The 16,714-nt window shown below is 47.6% G+C and overlaps 3 protein-coding genes, 1 long non-coding RNA gene and 1 other non-coding gene across 7 annotated transcripts in view; 2 read left to right on the top strand and 3 right to left on the bottom strand.

Moving 5' to 3' along the window:
• The window catches only part of SH3D19 (SH3 domain containing 19), an 82,605-nt gene extending 77,821 nt beyond the window's left edge, over positions 1-4,784 (top strand). For all 3 annotated transcript variants that reach the window (XM_066317727.1, XM_066317728.1, XM_066317729.1), the window contains exons 19-20: positions 223-320; positions 1,657-4,784. In XM_066317727.1, coding sequence (XP_066173824.1) covers positions 223-320; positions 1,657-1,773 — 215 coding nt within the window. In that variant the 3' untranslated portion in view covers positions 1,774-4,784. The remainder of the gene's footprint in view (positions 1-222; positions 321-1,656) is intronic.
• On the bottom strand, positions 42-4,727 carry LOC136360461 (uncharacterized). Its single transcript, XR_010743464.1, has 2 exons — positions 4,618-4,727; positions 42-243 (listed from the first exon to the last, which is right to left on the bottom strand). It is a non-coding gene; the product is annotated as an uncharacterized lncRNA (long non-coding RNA).
• Positions 4,785-6,723: 1,939 nt separating the features above from the next.
• RPS3A (ribosomal protein S3A) lies at positions 6,724-10,324 on the bottom strand. Its single transcript, XM_066317730.1, has 6 exons — positions 10,196-10,324; positions 9,841-9,944; positions 8,526-8,713; positions 8,152-8,360; positions 7,466-7,575; positions 6,724-6,887 (listed from the first exon to the last, which is right to left on the bottom strand). Exons 1-6 carry the CDS (start codon positions 10,255-10,257, stop codon positions 6,766-6,768), a joined length of 795 nt encoding a protein of 264 aa, XP_066173827.1. The 5' UTR covers positions 10,258-10,324; the 3' UTR covers positions 6,724-6,765.
• On the bottom strand, positions 7,151-7,221 carry LOC136360860 (small nucleolar RNA SNORD73). Its single transcript, XR_010743518.1, has one exon. It is a non-coding gene; the product is annotated as a small nucleolar RNA SNORD73 (small nucleolar RNA).
• A 2,312-nt stretch (positions 10,325-12,636) lies between the features above and the next one.
• On the top strand, positions 12,637-13,627 carry LOC136359955 (ribonuclease CL2-like). The gene is made up of 2 exons (XM_066316839.1): positions 12,637-12,671; positions 13,057-13,627. Exon 2 carries the CDS (start codon positions 13,063-13,065, stop codon positions 13,486-13,488), a length of 426 nt encoding a protein of 141 aa, XP_066172936.1. The 5' UTR covers positions 12,637-12,671; positions 13,057-13,062; the 3' UTR covers positions 13,489-13,627.
• Positions 13,628-16,714: the final 3,087 nt, after the last annotated feature.

A 16,714-nucleotide genomic window follows, 5' to 3' on the forward strand; every position in this document is an offset into this window, starting at 1 on the left:
AGAAGCAGAACTGTGAGACTGTTTAATAGTATAAAATGAACTGGTAGCAGTAGAGTTTTTTATTCCAGTAGGACAGTGAATTTGTTAGAGCAGTAGCATTAACATTTGGACAAGCTGTAGCACAATAGCGGGGAGAAAACATGAGAATGACAGGAAACTTCTTCAGAAACAGAGATTTATTTCACTCCAATGCAAGTAACTTCTCTTGTCCATATTCTGTAGCCAGGGTAGAGCTGTCACAGCCTGGAGGAGGGAAGAAAGGAAAAGCCAAAGCTCTTTATGATTTTCATGGAGAAAATGAAGATGAGCTTTCTTTCAAAGTAAGTACCTCTCTTAGACCAATTTCCAAGACGTCTCATCCTGCTAAGGAGTACTAAAAATAAGGTTCATCCACTGTGATAACAGGCTTTAGACAAGAAAGATGAAGATGAGGTGCATAGATATTAACAGAGATGTATTAATGTGCACAGATATTATAACATTTGATAAGTGGTCCCTCTAAAAAACATTTTTTTCCCTTATCACTCCTGTTTTCTATCAACAAAAATCTGTCTTAAAGACATTGAAAAGAGGAGTTGCACAATTCTTGACTTCTGTGATCTAGTTAACATGACAAGAACAACAAACCTTATTTTGCAGTATATTCAGTTCCTGATTGGTCAATATGGTCAAGGGAGCCTCTCTTTGGACTAGAAAGAAAACTCTGAGTAGGAGGTAATGGTGAGAGTGCCAATGCTACAGCAGCCAGACCTCTAAGGGAAACCTACTTCAGCAAAATCTTGAACTGGCAACACAATACAGAGTTGCCATGGGAACAAGGGGAAAAATTAAATACAAAACTTTAAAAAATATGATGCTGGATGCCCAGATAATATTAACATGGACAAGAAACAGTGCCCTTGATATTCAAAGTAATGATCTAGGTAACCATTTTCTCAAAAGCAGTAGAGATGTTCTCTGAGAAGCAGTTCAATTTCACAAGAGCTGAAACTCACAGTTCCAGCTGAAACTCCCCTTCTAAAACTAGCAAAATAGTTTCAGCATTAGCAGGTTGCAACAGAAAGGATAGATGATTCTTTAAAGCAGAAAAGGGGACTAGAGGTACTTAAAGAAAGGCCAGTACTTCAGATGAAGGGTGTGGCATGGGACAGTGAGAACAAGAACCAGGACCAAACACAGGAGCTGCAATTTAAATGGCCATTTTGAGCTCTTAGATTGAGTTTCCTTTTTTGGGGGAAGTTTCCAAGTGCTAGAAAATACTGGGACTAAATTTAAAAAAAAAAACAACCTTTCCACTGTTTTAAGAAAACAAACCCTGGAAACACACACAAATAAAACAGTAAAGCAAGGGGCCTGTGGGCCAGCCAGCTCTTAACATACCTAGAGTCAAAGCAATGTGAGAAGTTAGCCAGCAGTACTCTCCTGTCCCTCCAAAGGGGATTTTTCAGCATAGACCAGTATTTAGCCTAAGAGAAACTTCAGTTGGTTTTAGCAAACAATCTCCAAGAGATGTAACCAACAGAAGCCACATCTTACTCCTCTTCTCTTTGGTTGATATTAATTGCTTATAAATAGGATCAGTGCTGCATGCATTAACATGGCTCAGTAATGTTGCACAGTAAGCTGTCCTGACTCACATTACTCCTTCTCTTACAGGCAGGTGACATGATAACAGAGCTGGAATCTGTAGATGAGGACTGGATGAGTGGAGAGATACTAGGAAAATCTGGGATATTTCCCAAGAACTTTGTTCAGATTTTAAAAACACCATGAAGTGTTGCCTTTGTGCTACTCCCTGCGTGTGGGAGAGAATGTTTTCTACCCTAAAGGCACAGCAAAGACATCAACAAGTGTTGATTATCAATGTTTTGCACTACCTTTTCTAGACAGTCATAGTAGTATCTTGAAGTCAGATAAGAAAATTTGAGTCTTTTGTGACAGTGTATGTAATCATGTTTCATGAATGCTCAGAGAGCAAAACAAGCAGGCTTTTTAGCCACTTCCAACTAGGGAAATACTGTGGTGCAACACCATTTTAACTTATATAGCATTCTAGTATGTTTACTCTCTGGTATTACATTTATCATGCACAAAGTCTGCATAACATAAGCTGCTTTGGCCTTCTTTGACCTTCTTAAGATCCAAACTTTAAAATTTGTTTTAATATATAATTACAGCACTCAGTATGTAGATGAAGTTTGATATTCAGGTTTCATTACTGCTTGAGTCCACATTAGCAGTAGAATCCACTTGTTTTATGACTTAGAGGATAAGAAAAATAACTGGTATTTCGTAGTAGAAAGTATCAAGCCTAATACTGGTAAGAGGGGAAATGGAGAAATAAATCCTTCTGTAGCATCCTTCTTTTCTTAGCCGAAGCTGCTCATACAGCAAGATCACACAAGTAAATTTTTTTTAAGTATTTCGCCTCTTAATGATTTCTGTTTAAATTGGTATGAATCATCTTAGACCTTCTTCGCGTTCCCCAAAATATTTGCAATTACAGGTTTAGTTTTTTCCTACTGCTCACTGTTCTTTGAGCAGCATTGTACTTTTCTTTCCCAGCTGAAGTTAGCCAGACAGTGTTTATTGAGCTTTCTCAGATCCCAGCCGTGGGGTAGCTGCACTATTCCAACTATTTGCCCCTCCACTTCTCTCATGGAAGTGGAAAGCCAGTGTTCACTCAATCTGCATTTTATTTGTCACTCAAGCACTGGAACATATTTCAGTAACACTTTTCGTATCCATCACATGAAGGATATTATACAGCCTTGGGTTTAGTTTTCAGTAGACATGGGATTAATTTCCAGTTTGTTGCCACATACCAAATATACTGAGCATCCTTATAAATGGTCTGTCGAGGCCTTAAGGAAAACGTGCCTGGTAAGAGGTTACTCCACACAGCTGTAACCAAGGCACTTGGTAAAAAGCAGTGTAGCTTGGCTGACCAACTAAGATGGACGTGATTGACACAGTTTCACATTATAGGAACTTCTAGTAGTCAATTCCTTTTTGTCACACTTGGCTTCTTACAAAATAATTAAATAGAAGCCTGATTAACTGCTAATTCCATCAGACTGGAATAGAGGAAATTATGCTGCAGTTGGTTCTTTCACTGCTGCCAGTATCCCACCTCTTCTGCACTGTATCACAAAAAGGAACCAGCAGGCTGATGAGTCGCTGCTCCAGACAGCTGCAGGTCACTGGACATTGAGATACCTCCAACAAGACTTTCCTTCATGGGCTTGGCAGTTCGGGTTGCTGAGGGGCCAGCAGTTGGAGGTGGATGGAGACTGGAAACCAGAATCATTGTGATGGACCTTGAGATAGTTTTGACTTACGCGACATCCCTGCTGCCAACTTCACTGGTGTGAGCTCTGAGCACAGCTGCCTGCTGCTGTGGGAGACTTGGCTGCACCTGAATTGGGGCCTGAGCAGGCTGAGGAGGGTGGCCCTGCACTGTGCTTTGGTTCCCATCACAGCAGCCAGGAATAGGCACAACCAGAACTGCAGGCCTCCTCCAGCAAGGAAAGGGCATCCAGTCCCAGTGGGAGATGGGAGCTCACCTGAAGCAAGCCTGAGAGACCTGCAGTGCAGACATGACCTCAGCACCATTCACTCAGCAGTCACTGCTAGGGAACAGATCTTGCAAAGACAGACACAGCCCCCTGCTTTGTAGTGGTGTGTGTTTAAAACTACACCAGTACCATTCACACAACTGGGGGGATGAATACCACACAAAGTTTTCATGAGCTGAGAAACTGGATGTCTACTTCAGTTAGGGATGAACATGATAAACAAAATGCTGAATTATGTGCTGTTTCTAGAAGGTTAGAAACACAAAATGGCTACAGCTGTTACTCAGTTTTAGCAGCCCCAGCAAGCCTGTCTGGAACTCAGTCATGTGGAAATCCACAGCCAAGGACAGTCGTTCCCACTCTCCCACGTTTTCCTGTTAGGAGATTCTAAAGGTTCTTGCTTATTCCAAAAAAAAAGTCATCTCCTAGAGAAATCCAAGGAATAGCCAGGTCCTTCAAAGACATACTGCACCAGTGTGGCGGTAGATGAGGCTGAATTGTATGATGTTTACTGTTTGTCTGGCAGTTTTCTAAGCTTTTGATAAAACTCAAAAGTAGAACTGATTTTTTTGTATTTTTTTTCAATTTCCTCTTTCCCATTTTTATAACTGTCTCTTGAACCAGTTGTTTTTGTAACTTCACTGAATGTTTAAAGTCAGTGCCTGTTCATTGACGAGACCACTCTGCTGTATGTAATCTCCTCCTCCCTGTGGGGCAGGGCAGGAGTAGCAGCAAGGCCTTTTACTCAGAGCACCGAGTGCCATCTAAGGGCTGCTCGCATGGCTGCAGGCAGCTGAAAGGCGTCAGTGGGAACGCTGAAGCGAGGGAGATGCTCGGCTTTTACAGGACAGGGTTTTCCTGACAACGCCCAACAGCACCGTGGGACCGCATACAGATAACAACATTAAATTCCTAAAGCGTACAGAAAAGCCGAGAATGAGGCAGAACGCAAACCTTAACTGCAGTGTAGTAGCAAATTTCGGCTGTAACCTTGAAATCCAGCTACATCTCCATGCATTAGAATAAAAGCCTCACTTACCAAAATATTTTGTTTGACCCATCCTCTGGAACTATCTTCAGGAAGATGTCTTTGTTCTGTGTACAATGAACAGCGTCCTAAATAAACCTTTGTTAAGTCCAGTGAGTTTGTTATGGTACCTCTGTAAATTAAGAATGTATTTAACCAATAAAATTTTTATAATTAAACCATGAGGGCATTTGAGTTGTCTTTTGCCGTGGAAAGATGAGCTTTCCACTTGACAGTGTGAAATCTCATTCTGCTTATGTATTTAGACAAACTGCAAAGTAACACCCTACCCCCAGACAAGTAGTCCAAACTCCTCAAGAGAATCTGGATGATTTTTAACAGGTTATTCAAGCCTTTGGGCTTGGGTATGCCTCACACTTACCACCTACAAAACCTATAGCATGTTACTACCTGCAGCAAGCAGCTGTCCCGCAGGGTATCACACACACACACTGTGGCTCTCACTGTGACAACGCTGTGAGGAAGACATGGGCTGATCCTGCATGAATTTACGTGTGCTCTGCTTTTGCTGCTTTCATACTCCATGATTTTTCTGCTGGTATTTGTTAGGACAATACAGAGGATGCACAGTATTTTCCTTCCTGCTTTTCCCCCACCTGAAATCACATTACAAAGCCTCCATTTACTTAGAATGCCTATATGGTAATGCACTGTTCTAAACAATACATTTAAAAGCCTGAAAAAAACCAAGTTCTTGTTCTTTCCCTAAATCCTCTTGGTCTTACCTTCTGGCAACATGCAGTACTCCGATATGAAAGTAACAAATAAAACCTTACAGCTTCAAAAATGTGGCTGTCTGAGATTCTTTGAGGCAGGTGACACCTGCCTCAACAGTACAGATGGGAAGAAGAAAGCAAAGTGCTTCCTTCCCCCTGTTCCAAGGTTCTGAATATTGTGCACTCATTACTCTTCCTTCTAGTACAAAAAGTGGAAAAACTGGAATATTAAAACTGTAACTTGGAATCACAAGACAAAATCACATTACCTGCAGCATTCTGAAGTTCAAAACCATTCTTCTCATTTTGTATATTATTTGGTCCAAACCAGAACTATCAACTAATAGAAGAATGTGAAAATCCCTGACAGCGAACAGTACAACCTTCATGGGTAGCAGGGCCCCTCTCCTCTTCCCCAGCAGCTTTGTTGGAACAGTAACATTTTCACTGTTTTCCTTTATTTCTTGTCCTAAGCTCTGTGACAATTAATTCCAAGAGCCACCACTCAGTGAATTCTGCATTCTGCTCTCAGGTTTTAAATAGCTAACTTACTGACAATTTAATAAGTTTAGGTTTGTTGCCCTATTCTAAACAAGTCAATAGCACACAAAACTCATTTCAGCCAGAACAAATAGTTTTTCATTTTTAAGCCAACTTAAGTTGAACAAGAAGCAAAAATGCTCTCAGATAATGGAAAACAGTCTTAAAACTACTCCACAAAATTTAAGAGCTTTGTTTTCAGAACACAGACCACTGCCTTTTTACAGAATTTTTTTCCCCTTTAAGTTCCACAGGTTCTCCATTACAGTCACCCCTCAGTTCTGACAGGATAAAATCCAACACCAAACTCCACTGCTCGAGCACGTTCTGGATTTCTGCACTGCTCAAAATTAATTCTGCTTCCATCATCATAATTACAACTTTAACACCTTCAAACACCTTCTGACCACCAGAGACCACACGTATCCCAGGAGAGGTTGTATTAAATTACCAAAAAATTTAAACACAGGCACGTTTTCTGAAGCAAGTAATCTGGATAAAAACTGTAAGACTTCCCAATAATACCAAATTCTGACACAGGTTTCCCTGTGCAATTTCTGTCTTCCCTGTACTCTTTGAGGTACTTCTCACCAATAAACCTTTGCACACACACACACACAGGTTTCCTTGGTGAGGACTAAAATTAGTGGGTAAAACCAACAATAGAGAATCCACAAAATGGACAACCCACCTTCTCCACACATCTCCACAACTGGAGAAGTACATGAGTACTTTTTTTATTATTATTTTAAACCAAGGCTGTAGGTTTACGTTACTGAAAACTCATCCACACGTCCAGTACCAATACTGTCCAGCAGCAATACAGGCAACCAAGCGTTAGTTCTGTATATTAAAACCTTTTATTTTCCACCAATTTTCAGTTTCACACAGACTCTTGCACGGGCGGCTCATATCCATCAGCTCGCTCTACCTTAGTGCCTGTCTCATCCCCAGAGGGCTTCCCAGCACCACCACCTTCACCATGCAGCTCCATCAGTTTGCCCACTGAAAAGAAGCAGTGACAGAAACAGTGAGACAGACCTGTTTAAGCAGTTTTAAATTACTCAATTACTCATCATATACAAATGAAACCACCAGAACGTTTTCTGTAGGTAGGACTAAGTCCATTGCAGACAGCCCATGCACAAAAATGCTGCTGCAGTGGCAGTCAGACAGAAACAAGCAGTGAAATAAGGCTATGCAAGAAACTGCAAATACCTTTTTCTAAAAGGATCTGGGCTCAAGAGCCTACTGCTGCACCACATGGGAATGTCAGAAAAAAAGCAAAACAGAATCATTCCGCATCATCTGGGACCGAAACATTTTGTCATCATTCATTCCCAAAGCAAAGCTCTTGAACATTCAGCAGCATTTCCAGGTGAAAATTAAAGAAGCTCCAAACTGCAAGCTCACTGCTTGGCTTTCCATCCTGGAAGCCACACACGGGGACAAGGAGTCACTGTTACCCTTCTACAACTCCTTAAGCTCATTGACCCTGCTGTAACATCTTTATCCAAAAGCAAACACATCTAAAGTAACTGCTTTCCACACCCTCCTCCAAATGTCTGAGGTAACAGACTTACATTCGAACTTGGGCTTCTTGAGCATCTTCACCTTGCGGACATAGACATCGTGCAGAGGGTAGATGGACTGACAGGCCTTCTCGATGTCCTTGCCAATGCTGTCTGGGATCCTGAGGAATCAGAGCACCACAATGCTAAAAGCTCTGCCTGCTTCTGCAGCAGCAACACAGCCTTAAAAAAACCCTTAAGAACACAAAATATTCTACAAAAGTTTACATCATCACTTCGACAATTTTCTTCAAGTACGTTTAGATTCTAAGACACTTCCCTTGCAATGTTAGAAGAGACATAGTACAAGTGTGCTCATTTTGAGAGAAAATGTACAAAACTTTTGGAAATAATCAGCACACTTTGAAAAACTTCTATCAGAAGAGCTCAGAGCATTTACATTCCCAACGGATCAGAATTACAAATTTAGTCTGTAGAAATGTGAACCACAAATTTTCTGGAGTGACCGGACATTTATGCAAACATGACAGCGGATTCAGGTCAGACAGGATGTAGAGACTAAGAGAAGCCATTTGCAGAAAAGAACAATTGGGTTTTCTACACGAGAGGCTCCTTGCCTGGCCTCTGACAAACAGCTCAGGACGCGCCAGCACTCCCAAAGCACTCAGCAACAACCAACCCCCAAAGAACGATTTAAACCATAGGGGAGAAAAAAAAAGAACATGGGCAAAGCTTACAGCTTATTGACAACTTCCTTCAGGTCATTGGTCTGCACCTCCCGCGTCATGATTTCCATCATTTTCTTGCGGATCTGCCGGACCTGCTGGTGCTGGGCATAGGAGGTCTTGCGGATTTGGTTATTGCGCTTCTTGGTGAAGCCCACGCAGAAGAGACGCAGCAGGTACCCATCCGTAGTTTTGACATCCACGTGGGCTTCAATCATTGTCTGCAAGAGGAAGCGCTGAACATTTACCCCCACACAGCACGGCCCGCCCAGCCCCGCACGGCCGACGCCGTCTGATGCCGCTTCAAACGCGGCTTTGCAAGGCCCCGGCGCTTCCCTCCCTCCCCGCGGGCACCGGCAGCGATGCACGCCTTGTTCCTTACACACCTGCCACTTTTTGACCATGGAGCACATTTTGTCCCGTGTGAGGTCCATCCCATGGAAGTTGGTCAGACAGTTTTTGCCCTGAACGTCCTCAGTGATGAGTTTAAATTTGCGGAAGGCGACCTCATCATTCTGCAGATCAGCCAGGCTCACTTCAAACACACGGCCCTTCAGCCCGTCAGAGGCAATTTCTGTGTGATGGAACAGAATAAAACACCTTGGATCAACATTAGAAGCACATTCGTCAAGTCAGATACTGAATTCCTGCCGGTATCCTGTTCTCTGATGTTTTCTAATGGTGATCACAGAGCCAGCAAGCCTGGAAATCTCTCCCTTTGGGAGGATTATTTAAAGGTAATAGTATCCAGGTGTGGGATATGAACAGCAACATACAGCAGACTCCACCACGTGTAATAATCTGGTTTGTTTCACGCATAAAGGGGACATAGAGTATTTGGAAATGATGAACAGTAATGGAAAAACTACACATAAAAAGCCCCAAGTGCTCAGTAGAGATGAAGCAGAATGAACAGCCCTCCTCCAACGAGGAGCCATTTTAACAAGACTGGCTGGTTCACACTTCTTTTGGAAGTGACCCTCATTTTATCAGTTTCACGTGTTACAGTTCAAACAAGCATCATCCTAACTTGGAGTACAACCAGCAGAGTATCATGAAGCTATTTAGCCATTCTGCACAGCTAAGCTTTCAAATATTAGGGTTATTACCTCTATCCAAACATCCCTGCACTCCTAATAGAGGTCTCCTCTTCTTAAGGTGTGCCACATAATATAAAACCGAATTTACCCTCCAGTGATACATCAATGCTCACATTAAGTAAAAAATTGCGGCTCTAATCTTTACCCAAAACCTTTAAATTTCAGAGATTCCAGTGTTTTGATGTGTTGGCCGTTATGATTCTATTAGGACCAAGGTCTTCCGTGGCACTGTCCCACATCTCCCCCTGTGACAATCAGAACTACTGTTTATGTCTTAAACTTTTCCCAACTCGCCAGGTTACCACAAAAGGAGCTCATTAGAAACTTCAGGCCTTCCCTTCCATGGTTTGGCATTCTTGTACAAACAAGGGCCCAGCGTATGAACTTTCCTGCAGCGAAACTCATTTATTTAAACAACTCGGTCAACTAAAAAAAAAAACCAACCTCTCAAATTACTCAATTTTTTTTAGCTTCCAAGTTTGTAACACTACAAGCAAAACCCGTTTTTCAGCAGTTTTTAATCCAAGAAATTCTTTAACCGCTGGAGCCAGCACACGGAGCAACCACAATCCCCAGGACTGCACCAACCCAAATTACTCACTAGTTCCTTGAGTCCTGGTGACAAGCGTCTTCCCGATGTTTCGGATATTGAACATCGCCGGCGCTTTGACATCATACCAGTCCTTCTTGGAGAAGGGGTCGACCCTTAAATCAAACGAAGAAGATTTTTAACCGATTTTCTCAGGCCAGGCTGCAGTAAGACCTTCCTCTCCGAATGCCCGCCGCTGCTCCTGCCCCGCCGCCGCCGGGCCCACGCCCGCTGACGCCATGACGGCATCGACCCTGCTCCGGCCGGGCCGCCGCCGCCATCCGCCCCGCATCCCCGCCATCCCGCCGCCGCGGCGCCCCGCCTGGCGCCCCCGGGCACCGTCCGCCCGTGCCCCGGCGGCCCTCACACTTTTTTCTTGGCACCCTTCTTGCCGCCCTTGGTGAGGCGCTTGTTCTTCCCGACCGCCATCGTCCGGCCCGCGCCGCGAAAAGGGCGGGGTGCGCGAGCTCCCGCGAGATTATACGAGACCGACGCTCGCGCGAGACCTGCGAAAAGGGGGCCGCCTCCAGCGCTGGGCGCAGGGGCGGCCCGCCCGGGACGTACCACAGCGGGACGGGACCAACGGCACGGGGGAGGCGGGGGGAGCCTGGGCACAGCCCGTGCCCGTGAGCGCCCCCGCCTGGAGCCCTGCGGAGCGCCCAGCCCGATCCCTGCGGAGCCCCCAGCCCGGCTCTCCCGATCCCTGCGGAGCCCCCAGCCCGGCTCTCCAGATCCCTGCGGAGCCCCCAGCCCGGCTCTCCCGATCCCTGCGGAGCCCCCAGCCCGGCTCTCCCGATCCCTGCGGAACCCCCAGCCCGGCTCTCCCGATCCCTGCGGAGCCCCCAGCCCGGCTCTCCCGATCCCTGCGGAGCCCCCAGCCCGGCTCTCCCGATCCCTGCGGAGCCCCCAGCCCGGCTCTCCCGATCCCTGCCCCCCGGCCCGGGACTCGCGGCCGGAGCGCAGCGTCGCGCTGGAAATGGAGATGCCCGCTGTGCGGGCGGACAGAGCCACAGGGACGGGGTTCGCTGCCCTGACTGTGCCCGGGCGAAAGGCAGGTGCCACCTCCTGCCCATTGTGATGTCTTCAAGCTGAATTATCTGTCCCCAGGCTGACTCTTTCACCTTTTGTAAACGTACCTGATGTCGTCTGGTATTTTGTACAATGGAAGTTGCTTAATGAAGAATTTTGTATTTCAAGCATTACGTATGATTTACAAATAATCATGCATCGATAGACGAGGAATATGCATTAGACAGACGGGCTCATGTAAATTTACTGTATAAAAGATATAACTTTTTACCCCGTGATGTGTTTGATTTGTCAAAGCTCCACCTTGCATCACACTCAGAATAAACAGTGTCTCTTTTCTAAACCAGACTCTGTGTTTCGAAAGCTCCTAAAATCGGCAGCTTTCCCAGGTCATGGGGCACCAAAGGGACAAACAGAAGTTGGTGGTGTGGGCTGTCCCAAATGCCTCGGCCGATGGCTCCTCTGCCCACTGCACAGGGCAGGAGGAGGCTCCGCTCAGCCCCCCAGTATGAGCAGGGATGGGACATGGAGAAGCAGTGCCCAGGACAGCGCCAGGCAATTGGGATTCCCCTGGGACAAGAGGTGACCACAGGCTGTGGCTCACCAATGAGCCTCATAGCAGCCTCTGGCAAGGATATGCCTGAGGCTCTGCAAGGTAGGATGAGATCCAGCACAGGTACCTGCGTCATGCCAGCTAGAGACAGCCCATTGCCAAGCACCAAGGCTTCCTCCTCCTCCTGTGGACGCCATCTCTTTTGCACCCACACTAGGACAGCAGAAAGCAGAGTGTGTCTGAGGGGTCATGATGAGAATTCTCACCCTCCTTCCATGCCCAGGAACAGGGCATTGAGAGTCAGCAAGGAGGCTGTGTTGACCTTCCATGTCTGTGAGGTTTTGGCCAGGTGCCTGGGCTGTTCCCACTGTAGGGACTGTGAAATCCTTTGAGGAGGATTTCTTCAGAGGCTGTAGAAATGCCACCAGAGACCAGGGCAGGACCCTCTTCACCTTCACTGTGGCCAGTCTTGGAAGTGTTACAGCTCTTTTAGGAGAGGTGCTGCCCAGGACCTCATTCTGTCTTTGCCACTTCCCATCAGAATCCCTCTGATGTCTTAGAAGAGGAGGATGGAGACCACTTGCACCCACTTGTGACAGCCTCTCCTGGACAGCCTCTCCCTCTGGAGGGGACATGCTTTCCTTGGAGCTCCATTACGATGGTCAAGGGAAAGGAGTATTTGATGGGCTCAGGCTGGCTCCTGGCTCTTTGTTTGTCTCCGCATCAGTGGTGCAGCTGGAAGCATGGGAGGTAGTGAGGAAAAATGTATCCTGGCACTTCCTGGGTGTATGAATTTGCTTGCAAGGGGACACAGGGAAAAGGAACACACAGGTCCCTCAGCACTGCAGAAGAGCCGCAGATGTGCCACACCTTTCAAGAGTTGTAGGAACATGTGTCAGCTACTAGGTGATGGTGACATCCTGTCCCCCACCAAGGAACCACGAATCTTGCCCTGCCACCCAAAATGACCCAGGTATCCTTTAATGGGACAGGTCACAGCAGGCAGGGGCCACCCAAGGGGAAGTCACGTGGTTGGTTAATGATTACCTAATGACCTTGGGCACCATGAAGGTGAGTGAAGCTTCCTGAAAACTTGGCTCTGCCAGATATCCACTGGCCCTTGCTCTTTACCCTGCCACTCCTTCTGGATCCTTGCCCATTGGGTGCAGCTAGGGCCAGTATAAAAGAGGTGCAGAGGAGTGGGAGGGATCCTGGAAACCCTGCGGCCATTAAGGAAACTAAGGCGCACACACAGCAGCAGGTGAGGGGTGCACAGGGGGCCAGAATGTCTGTGAGAGGGGTCTGTGAGGAACCCAGGCATCCAGTGGGGAAGGAAGGCTGTGCATGGCATCCGGGTGTCGGGGCATGCAGTGGATCTGTAGAGGAGCCAGGGACCTGAGGAACAGGTATGGGGGTGCTCCATGGGGTCTGAGGCTTCTGGAGAGTGCATAACTTTAGGGGACCTATGCATCCAGGCAAGATCCACAGATAGTCACCTGTCCAGAGACGGGCCTCCATGCATTGAGAGGGGATTTGTATGGGACCCAGGGATTTGTGAGGAGAATTTGTAGAACAACCAAGCACCCAGGGTGGGATTTCCAGTCAGGGGCCAGAGGTCCAGATGGCCCTAACCCCACCTTCTCCAGGCGTCCATGGCGAGCTGGGTGCTGTGCATGATCCTGCTGCTGGCAGCACTGCCAGAGGCACTGGGCGAGACCCGCTATGGTAAGTTCCAGCGGCAGCACGTGGACAACCCCCGGACATCCGTGCGGCCAGCGCTTCGCTACTGCGACACCATGATGATGCGGCGGCAGATGGCGGGCCCCACGGTGCCCTGCAAGTTCCGCAACACCTTCGTGCACACCCCGGCTGGGGACCTGGTGGCCGCCTGCTACCGGACACCCAACAACGACGGGACATACAGCACCTCGTACGCCATGAGCATCACGGTCTGCACCCGGAATGGTGGGGCCGCCTGGCCCTGCAACTACCGCATCCGGCAGGCGCGGCACTACGTGCGTGTGAACTGTGAATACGGGCGGCCCGTGCACCTCAACAGTACTGCCACGACCCCGTAGTGAGGCCCCGCGGTGAGGTCCCGCAGTGAGGCCCCGCGGTGAGGCCTGGCACGGTGCTGCTGCGGGCCCTCGGCGCGGGCGCGGATTCTCCCTCCCATCAAGGGCTCTGTTAATGCCAGCAATAAAGGAGGTGTCAGAGGCCTGGGCTCCAGCATCAGCTTCTGGGGGGACCCTGCGATCATACCCCTCCCTGGGTGTCCCCTGAGCCCCTTGGGTGACCCCAACCCTATCCAAGCTGTATTTGGCCCCCGTGTGCCTTATGAATTCCTGGTTTTTCCCAGCCTCCTGGGTGTCCCGTAGCTCCCTGGGGTGTCTCTGCCCTCTCCTGTGCCCCCTCCCCTTTCTCGGGTGTCCCCCAACTCCCATGGGTGCCCCACAACCACCACCACCCTCCCAGCCCAAGGCCCCTAATCTCCTGGATGTGCACCCAGCCTTCTCCCCAGTGTCCTGACCCTTTGGGTGTCACATTGCTTTCCTGGATAGCCCATAACTCTCACAGGGTTTCCCAACCTGCCACGTGCTTTATAACCCCCCTGGGTACACCCAGATTCCCCCATGTCTGCCCCACAAACTGTCAGATGTCCCATCTCCCTTATGCCTCTGACCCCATCTGTGACCTCTCTGGGGCTGAAGCTGCTCCCCCTTGGGGCCCCCACAGGACTGAGCCCCAGCTGGGGCCACTCTGAGCCACCATCCCACACACCCTGAACACAACACACACACACAGTGCACACGAACCCTGCACAGTGCGCACAACACGCAGCCACACTCACAACACAAGGCATTCAACACTCACAGCCCTGTTCCTAGCACAGCACACAGCACTAGCACACACAGGGCACACATGCCAGCATTTACACACAAGCATGCACACACATACAAAAGTTGTGTTCCTGAGTCTCCATGGGATTTCACAGTTTCACCTTGTGTCCTTCATTCTCTGTCAGTACTTACCAGTACATTTACAAGCTCCCCCTGTCTGAGCCTTCTCTTCTCCAGGCTGAACAGTCTCTGCTCTCTCAGCTTCTTTTCTGATCAGACATGTTCCAGTCCCTTCCTCATCATCATTTCCTTGCTGGACTCACTCCAATATGTCCACGTCTCTCATGTACTGGGGAGTCCACGACTGGATCCAGCACTCCAGGTGTGTCTCACCGGTGCTGAGCAGAAGAGCAGGATCACCTCCCTGCATGTGCTGGCAGCACGCTGCCTAATGCAGCCCACTAGGCTGGGGGACCCCTTTGCTCTGGTCCTATTTCTATGGGAGCCCTGAGAAGTCCCATGGGACTGCTGGCTGCACTGTGCTGCTGCAAAAAGACAGCCCAAATGCATCCAGAAAGTGTAGCTGAGGAGGAAAAGGAGTGCAAAAAATGGTCTTCACAATCCTTTTCCTCTCTCCCCAAGATCCCTCTTGCTCATGTGCCTCAAATAACTCAGGTGCTCCTTTTCTGGCGAAATTCAGGTGAAAGGCATTTTGAGGGCCATCCATGGACTGGTGAACTCCACATCTCAGCACTGGCCCAGTAAGGGGAGCACTACATGGTGCACTGGGAAGGAATTGGAGTATTTCAAAGGTATTTGGGGCATTTCTGGACCAGCAATTTACAGCACTTCTCCACCCTGCTCATTCTTGGTCATGGGAGGAACTGACTGGCTTAGAAAGGAATCCCCGAGGTCCCTGCAAGTACAAGGGTTTGATCTCTGCTTCTTGCTACTGGTTCTTTGGGCTTGGAGGAGGATTCCACCTCTCCACTTTTTCTCTGGTAGCTGAGATCATCCTGGCAGTGATAGAGAAAAATATCATCACTGTGATTTACCTCACAAGCTTTGCACTACAGGCTCTGAAGTACATGGGAGAGGTGGCATCCATCCCAGGGAGACAGCTCTGAGCTGTGGCCCCAGAGCAGCAATGCCATTTCTGTGCTGCCCCAGCATGCTGCAGCTACCTGATTCTGCTGGAAAGTCTGGATGATTCCTGGCATTGCCCATTTGATGGCAGGGCAACTCCACCACTTCAGCACATCCCATCCCATTATTGCACTGTTGGTTCACTCCTCTGCTGTGTTTTCCCCTAAGATACAGCTCTGTTTTTTCAGCATATGTTTGTGTCAGTTCTTTGTGAAGGCTAAAGGGGAAAAAAATAGCCACAAAGGAATCAGGATCATCCAGAGTGTGTTGAGGCCTTTGCCATAAGCAGTAGTGGGCCATTTACAGGCAGTGGTCAGCAAATTCATATCAGCAGCAAGTAGTAAAAAGCCAGGGAGCAACTGGTGCCTGAAAATAAAGGAAGGAATCTTGCAATATTATGTTTTAATAAATCACTGCATTTATTTCCTAATTTCTTCCTCATTTAGGTACTTTCATGTCCTGTCTAACACAATCGAATGTAAAGTTGTGAGGTTGGTGGTCGATTCTGCTTTGTAACACAGAAACTGATCATCTCTGCTTTGTGGGTGGGAGTTAAGCAGCTTTCCTAAGGTCACAGGAAAGTCTGAGCAGGAACTCAGTTCAGAACTCTCCTGTTTTATTTAATAGTCTCCCTTCCCATTTATGTGCTTTCTATTTCTGAAGAAATAAAAATTATGCATCAAAAAATGTTTCAAGAAGAGCACTATATGCCTAAAACTTGTCTTTGAGTCGTATCTGCTTGGCTTTCATGCCCAGAGTTTGCTTTGGCAGTGGTCAGCCTGCTCTGCTCACTCACTCTATCGTCAAACAATCAATTCCTTCACCAGAAACTGGCTGTTGCTTGTTTAGCACAAGGAAATGAAACAAATAATGCTGACTCACACAATTCATTATGGCTCACAAGCTTCCACCGCCCAGCCTTTGATGGTATAAAATGAGAGGTATGAGCAGTGTGTCAATATTTCCAGTGCTTCCGTGGAAATTTGTTCCTGCTCTGTGAAAAGCAAGGGCATTTTGTTTTCAGAAACCATAGAAGAGAATTGCTTAAGCAAGCACTGCAAAGACCTTCAGAAATATTTACTCAGAAAAGTCAAATATCAGCTCCATGGATTTGGCAGAACAAGTCCTGTGAAACTAGGTTGTTGCTGCATGCCATGCGTGCCAAAATTGACATGGAAAAAACTTCTTCCCTGTGTATTGCTCGCTCTTAAAATATGCTCTGCACAAATACAGCAAAATGCAATTTCTGTGCAGTGCATCCACCTTTCTTGTGTGCTTGGACCACTGGGAAAGAGGCTGCCAGGCTGCCTGGGGGCAG

This window comes from Sylvia atricapilla, chromosome 4, assembly GCF_009819655.1.
Source record: "Sylvia atricapilla isolate bSylAtr1 chromosome 4, bSylAtr1.pri, whole genome shotgun sequence".
Lineage (NCBI taxonomy): Eukaryota > Metazoa > Chordata > Aves > Passeriformes > Sylviidae > Sylvia > Sylvia atricapilla.

Coding starts and splice junctions, on each gene's coding strand:
- RPS3A (XM_066317730.1), bottom strand. CDS start 10,257: ATGGCGGTCGGGAAGAACAAGCGCCTCACCAAGGGCGGCAAGAAGGGT. Junction 9,945..10,195: donor AAGGGTGCCAAGAAAAAAGT/GTGAGGGCCGCC, acceptor GTTTGATTTAAG/GGTCGACCCCTTCTCCAAGA. Junction 8,714..9,840: donor CACCAGGACTCAAGGAACTA/GTGAGTAATTTG, acceptor TCCATCACACAG/AAATTGCCTCTGACGGGCTG.
- LOC136359955 (XM_066316839.1), top strand. CDS start 13,063: ATGGCGAGCTGGGTGCTGTGCATGATCCTGCTGCTGGCAGCACTGCCA.